Raw genomic sequence first — 13,468 nt, 5'->3', positions numbered from 1 at the left:
CCAGTCTTTTTTCTTTTGTGTATATGGAAATATACTGTATATTCAGTTTCACAGCTTGCTTCCCCCCTTAACACTGCATTGTGAGTAGCTTTTTATGCTTCTAAAAGCAATATGAGATATCACTTCACACCCATCAGAATGGCTATCATAATAAATCAACAAACAATGAGTGCTGGTGAGGATGTGGAGAGCGGGGGACACTGCTGTGCTGTTGGTGGGAATGCGGATTGGTGCGGCCGCTGTGTAAAGCAGTAAGGAGATACCTCAAAAAATTAAAAATGGATCTGCCTTTTGACCTAAAATTCTTTCTGAGAATATATCAGAAGGAACCCAAAACACTAATTCAAAAGAACATAAACACCCCTTTGTTCAATGCAATCACCAAGATATGGAAGCAGCCCCAGTGTCCATCAATAGATGAGTGGATAAAACAACTATGGGACATTTACACAGTGGAATTCTACTCAGCATAAAAAAAGAAGAAACTTTTTACCCTTTGCAACAGTATGGATGGACATGAAGAACCTTAGCTAAGTGATGTAAGCCAGTGAAAGAAAGACAAATATCATATGATTTCACTCATATCTGGAATCTAATGAACAAACTGAACTAACAAGCAAACTAGAGACAGACTCGTAGATGGAGAGCAGGGTGACAGCTAAGGAGGGGGAAGGTTCGAGGGTGAAGGGACTGAGCAAACAGGTAGAAGGGCTCATGGGCATGGCAACAGTGCGGCGATGGTGAGGGGAGGAGCGGTATGTCTATGTACACAGGTATGAGCAGTCTTCACGGCAGTGAATGGGATGGTCCCTGTGGACCAGAATTCTCACTGACTTCTCACCACACGCTTTATTATAAGCCATTTGGTAATTTTAGAGAAATTTCATATCCTGTTGTTTTCATGCAGTTTAAAATGTTACTGCTGAGATACATTAATTTTTACTCACATTTACTTGCCCTTTATAATTCCTCTTCAGTGAATTGTCTGATCAATTCCTTTGCTTGTATGGCTACTGGTGTATCTGCATTTTTTAATTTCTTAGAGGAAGCCTCTATATACTTTGGCTATTATCAAAAGGAGGTGTGTTTTCAAATAATGACTACTAAGTGCTAACTCAAGAACAAATTAGCTTCCTGGTAGGCTACTAGCCCAATTTTTAAATAAAATCATTTGGTATTATTTGTCTTCATATCGTTCCTGCTCCCCAAATCATAGTATGTATCCACTCACTCTGTCAGTTTTCACCAGGCACTGGGCCAGGCATTTGAGATATGATAGTGAACAAGACATAGCCATGCCCTCTGCCAGCTCAGCGGGACACGCAGAGACACCTGCGTTCACGTGTTGCCTGTAGAGAGCACAGGGCAATATGGGATAATAGAGCACCTTCCTGGGCCACCTTCAGGGACGTTGGAAGCTTCACCAGAAGAGGAGACATCTATGCAGTGGTGGTGGGAGGCAACTGCTGAGGTTTGTAGGACTTCAATATAAAAATAAGCAGCATTCTCAAGGTTTCTACAAAGCTCTTCCTTTGTAATTTATAACTCAGAGACCTTTCATTTTTTTCTTAACATAATGTTGGGCCTAGATAATGCAGTGACCCATGACTCAAAGCTCAACTCTACTGTCATCCCACTGCTGAAAGGAATCGTGTCATATTGACCCCTTTCATGTTCCCAATGTCCTCAATCTGCAAACAACACTTCCATCCCTGCTAAGAGTGCAGATTTTAATGCCGTGAGACATCATGCTAAAATGTAATTTTATGTTTTCATTTTGCTCTGCGCATTTCAGAGTGCGTACCAGGAACTCTGTCTCGTGTTGCATCTTGAATGTTTCACATGTAAATATGAAAATAACATAGCACGCTTGCAGATTAGTCCACCAAAAACCTGGCCATGAAATGGCATCCTTATAGCAGCAGCTAAACCAAATAATATCTTTTTGAAAATATAAGAAACTTGCTTTATGTAACATATCTGCCACAAAAAATTTGTTACAAAAATCTTAAATATTGGGTTATTGGAAAACATGGCCAGAGACCCTGGAAACACTATATGTAAAAAATATAGATAGTATTTACATTTGATCACATAAATATAAAATTGATGACAAATTTGTCTTTTAAGTTATTATAGTAAAGGGGCTGCTCAGCTGACATAACAGCAAAATTGACTACAGATGGGATCGAGGGCAAACTTTATAAATTCTCAACGTTTTTATGGCTCTCCTTTATGTAGTAACTATTTTTGCAAAAACTGTTACAATCTGATTGACTAAATTAGGTTTAGATCCATAATGGAAAGGCCCTTGATTTGGAGAATACATAAAATGTGAAATGTATAATATTTCTGAAACATCTTATATTTCAATGTTTTCATTTTTCGTAAAGAGACAATTCCATCTTCTTTAATTTCCAAGTAATAAATTCTTCCTGTTGTCTTCTTTTATTAAACAACAGTGATATGAAGGTATCTATGTATTAGTAATAAAGTACAAAACACTTTTTTCTAAAAATTATATTGCTAACCAGCTGTATTATAGATTAAAGGGGATGGTCATACTCAGGCTTCTAGGTAGTTACTCTCATTCTGGGCAATGGTAATGTAGTGTTCTTCGTATGAAAAAACAATCTATTGAGAGAAATGTGGCTGTAAGCTCTGAGTTTCTCCCCTGGTGCGTGGGAATAGGATCCAGCCATCAGCTCTCATGCAGCACTCCTTTGGTCATTTACCCAGAACCTTTTTACTGAGCACCTACTTAGTGAGTGAGACTCATTGGACCACTATGAGGGATGGAGGGGAGCAGAGGTCACAGGACAGACGGTCAAGTTATAACCCAATCCTAGAGATGAGTATGTGCTGTGGAAATGATAGAACAAGGCAAAACTCTGTATGCTGCGTGTGAAGGTCTTTAAATATTGTTGGAGTTTGGGAACAATGTATGTAGCTTGGAGCAGGCAAGGTGGTATCAGGAAGGAGACAGGACTTGACTGGGCCTTGGAGAGGTGAGCAGGAAGGCTGGGGGAACAGCCTGAGCAAAGACCTGGGGCCTGGGGTTTTCCTTGAGCTTATTGGTGTAGAGGGGACACCAGACTGATGAAATACCCTGGGGCACTGGGTCATCAGAAAACATGGGTGGCTGATGAAGCAATGGCCTATAAAGCCTGGCAGAGAACATGGGTCTCCCAGGGTAGGTTTATAGATGACTGGCCGGGAGAGAGGCAGGTTGACTGGTAGGATGATGCTGTCATGTCTGATGATAAGGCCTGAGCCAGGGTTGCCCCAGCATAGAGAGGGCCATAGATACTAGCAGAACCAGCTGGGATGAGCATGTGTCTCTGAAAGGACCCAGAGGCGGTTTCTCCGTGAGGCCTAATTGGTTCCCAGGGGCATTAAGTCCCTGACCTGGGCCTCATTAGCACAAGCCCTCCCCACTGGAGCCAGCCTGCTCCAAGCTGATCTTAACAGTGTTGCTATTTTTGCTGCTGAAGAACGAAATAAGTACTTCCTTTCTAAGTAACCACACGCAGAAATAGGGGAAAAAAACCTACAAAATGCCTTTTCTATCTTATTTTTTGTCAAGTATGAGTATTTTGAAAAAAAGCCATACTGTTCATATTTTTCTCTTCCTTATTATGTAGTACTAGATGGTCTGGCCTTCAAGGTGAGCAGTTTCAGAAGAATCCCATGAAATAACAGATTTTCCTTGTTCACTGAGGAACTGAGCCAACTCAGATCCAAACATGTAAAACCTTGATAACGTTCACATAGCTTGCTTTAAATGCTGACTTTGAGTCCAGACACTTGCCGTCCCACAGACAGCGCTGCTTTGTCTATAAAATATGTGGGAAAATGAAAAATGTGGCAATTGTTCCATTTACTTGACTCATATAAAAAGTCAAAACATAAAATTAGAATTACAAAGTGGGCCAAATCTATAATTAACTGGCGGACTGCCAAAATTCACTTTGCTTTGTTCTTTGATGACGCAGCCAATGAGGACAAAGGAGTCATAAGAAGGCGGGCATAGGATAGGACAGAGAATTATTTTTTGAAATTAAGCATTTAGTTAGTGGTTTTTGACTGGGAGTTTCAGGCTTAATTTAAATCTTTTCATATTGAGAATGTACTTGCTTAATCAAATTTGAATTTTCTCTAAGGGAACACATGAGTCAAGGTTAAATATTGAAGTGCCTGGAATTTTTTAAAACAGCATTTAAAAAAATGACCAACTCAAACCCTGATTTAGATTTAACTCATCACCTCCACAACATAGGGTGTTTGGGAGTCCATAGGGCCACTGAGAGCTGCCCTTTGAACTTGCAGGCCGAGTGAGACCCAGCAGCAGGCACTGGAGAAGGAAGGGCAGGGAGTCATGGTGGTGGTGTTTTCACCCAGATTTCAGCCATCTAGGAAGGGCGCAGATAAAGTGCTTGATGATACTAGTTCCATTTCCCAGCTAGTGCAGGGAAATGATGGCGGTATAAATAGGCCTCACGGGATGACAGCCTTTAAAAGGTAGTGAATGAATATTGCAAGATGAGGATCAATAACCATAAGGTTCAGACGAGCTGTTAACAGAATCATAAAGTCACATAGCGAGTAAGGTGGAGGCCGAATGGTGCCGTGTCGGCCACCAGACCATGATCCGTGACCCCCTTTCTCTCGGAGAAAACAAGGCAGCAGTGACAGCCGCACTCACTGCTGACGGGTTAGCACGGTGTGCTGCTCAGGGTGCGGACCCTGGTGCAAAACTACCAGGTCTCAAGCCTTGGCTCCATCACTAATTTTGTCACCTTGGATAATTTACTTGTGTTCATCTCTGTCTCTGCGTCTATAAAAGGAGTTGATTTGAGTCCCCGCTTCCAAGAGTTGCCATGCGGTTTAAATTAGCTAACATCTGTAGAGCACACTGACACTGAAGGGTACTCTGCATGTGTTGATGTTCCAGAATGTTTCATGAGTAAAGGCATAAATATGAAGTCGCTCCAAACCAGGCAGAAGGCAGGGACCCACAGGGGTGGCCCCAGGACATTTTCTTGACCAACTGATGCCGGCACCGCTGTGCATCTTCCACACTGTATCTACGTAAAAACGTGTCTTCTATAGGGCTCTTTTTAATTCGGCATGGCATGTGCAGACAGCGGAAGAATGACATAACAGGCAGGTTTTTTTTCCTTTTCTAGGAGAAGGAAGGCTACTGAAAACAGTAAAGTTTTGATTGTTCCTCATGTTACAGGTACATGCTTGTATATGCCCATTTTAACTTGAGAGTCTTTGACTTAGGACACTAAGTAGTTCACTGATGAAAACATTGTTTATGAAATTATCAACAAATGTCACTCCTGCAGTTGCTAAGGTTTTGCACCTCGCAGTTGGAGATCATTTGTACTGAATTCAGGAAGCGAAAACTGAACTTAACTATTAAGCTCTGCCTCTTTTTCTTTAGTGGTTTAACACAAAAGTGCTTTATTTCTCCAGCATGTCACAATATACACAGGTAGAACTACTCTCCTTTTGGCTCTTCTCCACGTGGTGATTTGGAGATTCAAGAAATCGAATCTGACCCCCAGTAATACCTGTAGCTTCAGAGAGCAGCAGGTGTATTCTATCCTCCGACCCATAGGCCCCAGAGTCAATGTGTATCGAAAACCCACTATGCACAAGGCAATATGTTACCTTGGGGCCAACCCAGTGTCTCAGCACAGGCTACCTGACTCTGGGCTGAGACACTGGGTTGGCCCCAAGGTAACATATTGCCTTGTGCATAGTGGGTTTTCAATACGCACTGGCTGAGTTTAGCAAATGAAATAAAAAGGATAACAAAACATCCCGAACCTGTCCCTTATTATTATATATGTACTCTTTCTTGGGATCCACTCTAAACGCGTTAGTTTTCTAGTTTCCCTTGAGAGTCATTTCAAGGAAAAGCCTGAGAGGACAAAAAGGAATACTGACCAAGTGCAAAAAGGGCAGCATAGGAGCATAAAGGATGAATTATTCAAAAGCTACCCTTTTTTATGGCTTTATGGTTGGGCAGCTGTCGGACAAATGGTACAAAAAGCACTCGGAAGAGCTCATGCAGATCATCATGATGTAGAAGGGTCTCTGTATTGTAGTAATGGCCCCAGTGACCACACCTCCCAGTGTCCATGCCCTTTATATGTCGACCTAGGGCTTGACCACATGACCTGCGCAGGCCAATGGGACATCAGCAGAGATGATGCAAGTGAAGTCTCCAAACGCACTTGTGCACTGGGGCCTTCCTGCTTGGACTGAGATGCGCAAACAGTAAAGAGGCCCAGGATGAAAGACCATAGCCGCTCAGTGCAGCTGCACGGGTGAGCTCAAGTGAGACCAACAGAACTGCTTAGCAAACCCATAAAACCAGGAGAAATAATGAATTGTTATTATTTCAGGCCACCAAGTTTAAGGGTGCTTTGTTATGCAGCAAAGATGAATTAAAAGCTATTTCTATCACAATAAACCAAATCCCTAAGCTTTTAAAAATGCAATCCAATCCAGAGTTGCAAAGTCTGATTCAGATCTTAAGTGTTGGTCACTTGGAGACATGTGATAGCTAGAAAGAAGTGCTTTAGTAGGATTGTTCCATGTGGCAGAGATGGGGATTCTCCATCCTCCAAGTCTTCCGTAATTCCTCTGACTTTCAGTGCAGGTAACTCATTATTATCTCTTAGCTCACTCTGTCCCTACCTCCTCTAAGGAGGTAAGCAGAAAAGTGTTAGCTACCTCATAAAGTCTGCATTCTTTGTGCAAAGTACAATATTTAAGTGGTTTTGAGGGAAAAGTGCATGTTTAGCAAGCCACTGACTAACAAACATCAACTATCTTAGGCTCTGACATCATTAAAATAACACTTCAAGGGGAACAAAGAGCTGCTTTTAATTTGACTATATAATAATAGCTCTGTCTTTTCGGTTGATAGAAGGAAAAGACAAAAAGTTGAGTTGAAATGATGCTTGATCTACAGCAACTAAAATTCTAAGCAATTGATTCAGGGAACAGAGCCCCGGGGCAGAGTTCAAAGGAGAAACAGCAGTGATAATTGGCGCCTCCAGCTCCTGAATAGGGCAACTGTGAAGCTCAGGCTGGCTCTCTGGTCAGAGGACAGCTCAGTCTTCCTCGGGCGGCTTACAGCAATGCCAGCTCACCCTGAATCTGAGGAGTTGCTGGACAATAATGGCCCATTCAGAGCTTCCTATGATTGGTAACTCCACTGGGAATGGGTCAGTCTCTTTGCCCTAAAGGGATTCACATTCTCCTTAAGGTTTCATCTTATTTATGGACTGACCCCTTCTTAAGGCTTTTCATGTGAAGAGGAAAATCAGAGCTTTATGATCGAAAGCATTCCATGTTTTAAAGATATGTAGAAATAATCATCTAGTCTCTCTCACTAGCAAGGGACAGTCCTCTCTTATTATGAACACAATGAAGAAGAAGAAAACAGGCTGTCCAAGCTCATCCTATTTATAGTCTCAGCAGAGGCCATTTGCTATTTCAGTGGCTTCTAAAAAGGGGTGTATCTGTCATGAAAAATCTGAGGGAAGCTGAGGAACTGGAGCAGCCAACAGCATCTGTTGCCACATGAAATCTGCTCAGATACTGTAAAGATATTATTTACTTTCCAGCTTCCCTTGAGACCGCTACACCAACCAGGAGGTGGGTGCAACTTCCGGATGGCAGGATTACACACCACAATGGAAAATTCTCGGAGAGCACGGACTGCCAGCAGAGGCATAACCGTACTTCCATGACCCTCCATAGTGCCAAAGAGGGGGTTTCTTCATGAGGGCTAATCCCACTATAATTTGCCACATTTAGGGAAGCTCTGCAGTTGGTCATTACAGCATTTCTTTGGCAATTACTTTCCTATGGGTCTCAGGGGTTCCCAGGACACACTTCCTGACCTGATGTTAAAAATCACCTCACACCAGGCCATTTTATTCTCTTGATTCCATAAAATGGTCTCCGAAGTGATGGTTTGGGATACTACAAACAGATTTGCCATTTTACTCTCTAATTTTTAAAACGGTTGGGGAAAGCACCCCTGTTTGGCTTCTGGGTTGCCTCTTTCATTCATCCATTCACTGATGCATTCATTCATTCACGAGCCCCCACTGTACCCTGATTTCTGCGAAAGGCTACTGAAAAAAATAAAAGGCCTGTGCTCTGGCCCGCCACAGTCTGCAGTCCAGGTGGCCAGTCCACATGCCTCTGAAGCAAAAAAGAACACAGGACATTTTCTAGGAAAGCAATAATGACCATGGTGGGCGGGGGCTTTTTCCTTGGCCTTAACCATCTTGTTCCCTTACCTTGCTCTGATGGGCTGCGATCCTAGTCTGGGTCCCAGAGCACTGCCGTTTCCAGGAGAGTTCTTTCTGGCTAACGCTGGGGATATAGAAGTTGTTCTTTGAGGCACCTGAAAGAAAAGCAGAAATCAGAAATATTTTCCATAAAATAGCTTCCGTGAACTACTGCTTGGAAAGCAGCCCACTTCTTCCAGAAGATTTGCCAGGAGTTACACCAATTCTCAGAAACAGGAAAGAAATATCTTTAATTTCTCAAGACTAACTTAACTCCCTAAATAAAATCAAATGAAAGCCATTGAGGCATATTCAGCAACCATTAAGGAGTAGGGTCCAGAATTTTCAAAACAAAGTTGAGAACAGACCAAGATCATTTATTTCACTCATTGAGTTCCTTCTTTTGTATAAGAGTGGTGGATACCAGATATTTTTTAGGGTACCGTAAATACTCACCTGATCACTGGGAAGGATATCAGATGACAGCCTTAAATTGAGTTTCATTTTTAGCTCACATCACAACTGACGGACAGATAAGGACATTATGGAATCTGGTGAGAAACTAGGGTATCAGGCTAGAACTTGGGAGATAACCCACGCCAGTGAGCTCGGAGAAACCATGGCAATAGGTCTGCATGCTCCCACTTCTTCATCAATTTGCAATGGTTAATTCAAAACAAACTCTAAGACACTGTGCTTTGAAAGGTCCATCTGCAAACATACCAAACAGGCTTAACACCGAAATACTGGAAGAGACTTCAGAAAGACTGAGTACCAACTGGACTGTGAGGTACTCTAGGAAAATGTGTGTCTCCTTAGTTAATCTAATAAGATTAGAATTCTAATCTCAAGAGCCTAAGGCAGAATTCAAGTATGCCTTCTCTTATGGAACATTTTTTAGTGAAATCAAATATGGTAAGTGTATTAAAGGAGTCCAACACCAGGGAAAAGTAGAAGGAAAAGTTTCTTTATGAAAGTGACCAGGAAATGAAAATACAGACACCCCATCACAGCTAAACGGGTTAAACATTTGTCAGGAGCTTTGGATTTGCTTCCTGTTTTTGGAAGCGGGGTTGGGGGGGGGTCTCTTTGAAAGTGTTTTTGCATTTTGTACTAGATGTTTTTAAAACATGCTTTGTTTTAACATTATCAATATGGTGAATGATATTAACACTAGTATGAATGTTGTTAGTTATTAGAATGTATTTTAAGATAAAGACTTAGAAAGATGTGAAGTAAAACAATCAAATCAGTGCTTGTACCTGCTCAAATTAAAAATTACTACTACTGTTTTTCCATTATCATTTTGTAAACATAAGTAGTTATGGGGCAGAAAGAGTCTAATGAATTATTAAAACCAAAAATCTTTGTATTGATCTACTTTGTCTTGAGTTACAAATGTACGTCTGCATGTTTTCAGAGAGTGGACCGATCCCCCCCACTCCCGGTTACCCCGGGTTTCCCCAGCTCTCGGGCCTGTCTGCTCCTCCTCCCAGCCTGTTTTCCACATTAAAACTGGTTCCTGAGATAACCTTTTCTGATGGCACCTCTGCTTCCAAAGAGGAGCACACGGGCAAAAAGCTATCATCTGCTCCTTTCATTTTAAAAATAATGTAAATCCTATTATAATATCCTTTTGAGAGGAAGATGAGGAACCATATTTGAAATCAAGTGGTGTTATCTATTTTTATCACTGTTTGTTTATTTTTTTTTCTGGAATTAACAATGGCATTGATCACTGGAAACTGTGGAATATCCCATGGGTTGCTGCTCTCATGCTGAGTTCAGGAGAAAGGGGAATCCTGAATCAGGAAGAATCTGATGCAAAAAATTTCTCCACTATTTTGAGATACTGCCAAGGGCGTCTGTAGTGAGGTGCACGGGCACATTTCAGGACAGTTTTTGGAACAAGTACAAAATTTTGTAGGCAAAAACAAAACAAAAGAAACCAAACTCAGGACGGTTCTGTCCAGTGGGGGATAACTGGTCATTTTACCCTACAGTTTTATCCTCAGAAATGACTTAAAGTTGGAATTAAATTATGACTTGGCTTAGAAAAAGCTTTCCTTAAATGGGGCTAATTAAAATACCCTGGGAGTTGCTCTGGCTGGTGTGGCTCCGTGGGTTGAACTCTGGCCTGTGAACTGAAAGGTCACTGGTTTGATTTCCAGTCCGGGCACATGCCTGGGTTGCAGGCCAGGTCCTCAGATGGGAGCATGTCAGAGGCAACCAATCGATACGACGATGTCCCTTCTCTTCTCTTTGTCCATCCCTTCCCCTCTCTCTAAAAGTAGATAAATAAAAAATATTCTGGGAGCAATATTATTTCCTGACCACCTGAAATCTGGTTTCACTTTGTATTGCTAAAGATAGGAATCACTAAATTTTCTACTTTTTATCTGGAAGTTTTTAATCTTCCAGATAAATGTGTCTAGATGTGTAATAGATTCAGTTAGCAATAAAAGTATCCATTATTCTGTGTCTTAAAATAGACAGTAAAAAAACAGTCTGGAATATTTAAGACTGAGAGTCCTAATTCTGGATATAGGCTCTATGTTTCCGTGTCATCCGATCAACCCGAGCCTCTGTTTCTTTGGGGGAAACTGAGGTCAGAAATGACAAGTGACCATCCAAGTCAGAGCTTGGGAGTCAGGAGGGCCCAAAACAGACATGACAAGGGACAGAGCTTTGGCATGATGTCCCTTATTATGAAAGGTCTGTAACAGAGATAATAATAATAATGATCACCATCAACAATGATGATGATGCTGACAGTGAGAACACCCTGGCAACGTTACCTTTGGTGGAATGTCTTCTTCCTGTCGTAACCAAGAGCTTCTGTCAAACTTCTCAATGCGAGTGGGGAGAGGCGGGTTTTCCGAGGTGGGGTCCGAGTTCTGGCGCGGCATCTCGACGCGGTGAGAGGTCACGTTCAGGGCCTCCTGAAACCCGGACAGGCCCTTGGTGGGCTGCTCATGTACTGACTGGGAGGCGGTCAGGGCGGGTCCCTGGGATTTTACAGCTACCAGATGTGGGATCTGAGCCAAAAACCAACATCAGAACAGGATCATTAGAAGAAAAATCAGACAAGCTAGTACCTTACTCAGTGGAAGAGAAAATAAACTTCTAGGGCACTGGAATTAGAGTACACGAAGCCCATCACAGCTGTCTACAGCGTACCTTTAATAGTGCTTCAGAATGTTCCATTTAGAGCTAAGTATAGGGCTGAACCAGGGTTTAGGACCAAAAGTTAAATAATTTACTTGCTAAGATGTCAGTGAAATAAATGTGATAACAGTAATATTAACAACTTTTAGTGAGCATTTATTGATCAGCAATACATTTATAAGTACTTCTCTTCTAATTAGAAATGCCATTCTTTAACATCTTTGACCTTGACTTAGAGTGTTGTTGCGCTGTAAAACAAGAACTGCTGTGGATATCTTACTTCTTATGAACTCACTAACTCCACCAGGAGGTCGACATGGTGGCTCTCCCCATTTCACACACGTGACTGTCAGGCGTGGGGAGGTTAAGTAACACCCTGCATCTCACAGCCAATATGAGCCCAAACCTACGCTGGAACCCACACATGCCTGCAGGGCGCATCTAATTGTTCTGCTATCCTGCTTTGTGATCAGTGGGATCTTACTATTTATGATATAATAAATCTCTTAACTCTAGGACTTTTTTTTTAGAGTTGTAAGTGTCACAGTTTGGCACATGGTGATATTTTTCATGCAGAAAAGATACGCAGTCTTTCGGTGGCAATCTGGCTCTTTAAGACAAATTATTCAAATCTAGGTTTCAGCACTGGCCAGGTGGCTCAGCTGGTTGCAGCATTGTCCCATACACCAAAGGATGCAGGCTGGATTCCTGGTCAGGGTACATATCTAGGTTGTGGGTTCAATCCCCAGTTGGGGCATGTACAGGGCCATGGATATTTCTCTCTTTCTTTTTCTCCCCAAAGATCAATAATTGTGCCCTTAGGTGAGGATTAGAAAAAAAATTTAGATTTCAGAGAGCCCTTCTCCTTCAGAATGGCTCACACTTCACTGTTAATGCTACGTTAAGTCTGTCTACTGCTCCATCATGAAGGTGAGATCCCTGGAGAAAGGAGCCGTATCCACATTTATCCCTGAATCCAGGATTCTACCTGCCTTTTGGTGGCGTTCAGTAAATGGGGGAAACACCTAGACTGCTTTCTAAATTCAATTGTTAACTGAACATTCATTTAATATCTGCTTTAGATAAGAGACTTAGACCCTCTTAGGTCTGAAACCCTAGTGCCTAGACTGCCAGGGGGCATTTTCCCAGCCTCCCTCCACAAGCCTGGCTCTGTTCCTCTTGCTTGTGAGATCTTGAATCTGAAATCTAAAATGTTATTATATATAGCTCAGAGAAAATCCTCAAAGACTAGTTCCACCGAATGTTATGCTTCAACCAGAACAAAACTGTAACCAAGTTTCTATTAATGTTAAATACCACTAAATATATTAAATAATATGAAAACAAAATATATTTAAAAAATATATAGCACAAAACCCAAACTACTTAAAAGAGAAAAAAAACCAAAATCAAAACCTCCAGAAAATGCTGTTCCAATTTGCTATCACAGGATATCTATATTTTCATTTCCTTGTCACTTTCATAGAGTTTCATAAATTTTTCCTCCCCTCTCCCCTTTTCCAGAGGAAAAGTGCCCCCAAAAGGTCAAAGTCAGGAGTTTTAAAAGAGGAAGTTTGTATGTTGAAAGAGAAGTCCATATAAAAATGCATCCTATGGAAGGCTGGGCATGGAAAAATTATATGCAATTAAAACCACCAAGGGCAAGCAAGATATGCTCAGCTGGCTGGGACTGAAAAAATCCTGGACCTCCTATGGTAAACGGAGACTTAAAACCAAGAATCCTTGCTTCCAGCACTATTCTTGTGAACTCCAGATCAAATGTCATTACATGTTTCAAAGGTGATCTCAAAGTACTTCATGCAAGTGTTAATTCAGGCGGATGCCTGGAAGAAACTGAAGACACTTGGATGAAAGTAGCTGCATTGCCTTTATTTTTCATGAAATTGTGTGCTTTATTTCACATCATAGTTCATGTTTTACAATACATAATTTTAAAAGTCCTCTAAAACTTC

At 41.6% G+C, this 13,468-nt stretch overlaps 1 protein-coding gene across 4 annotated transcripts in view; it reads right to left on the bottom strand.

Annotated features, from left to right (window-relative positions):
* The window catches only part of TNIK (TRAF2 and NCK interacting kinase), a 348,375-nt gene that overhangs the window by 47,693 nt on the left and 287,214 nt on the right, over positions 1-13,468 (bottom strand). For all 4 annotated transcript variants that reach the window (XM_037046529.1, XM_037046530.1, XM_037046531.1 and 1 more), the window contains 2 exons: positions 11,126-11,365; positions 8,337-8,443 (listed from right to left, as the gene is read on the bottom strand). In XM_037046529.1, the coding sequence (XP_036902424.1) occupies positions 8,337-8,443; positions 11,126-11,365 (347 nt within the window). The remainder of the gene's footprint in view (positions 1-8,336; positions 8,444-11,125; positions 11,366-13,468) is intronic.

Source organism: Sturnira hondurensis, unplaced genomic scaffold, assembly GCF_014824575.4.
Source record: "Sturnira hondurensis isolate 20B ecotype Veracruz unplaced genomic scaffold, ASM1482457v3 Scaffold0005279, whole genome shotgun sequence".
Taxonomy (NCBI): Eukaryota; Metazoa; Chordata; class Mammalia; order Chiroptera; family Phyllostomidae; genus Sturnira; species Sturnira hondurensis.
This window is presented reverse-complemented; position numbering and strand designations above follow the sequence as displayed.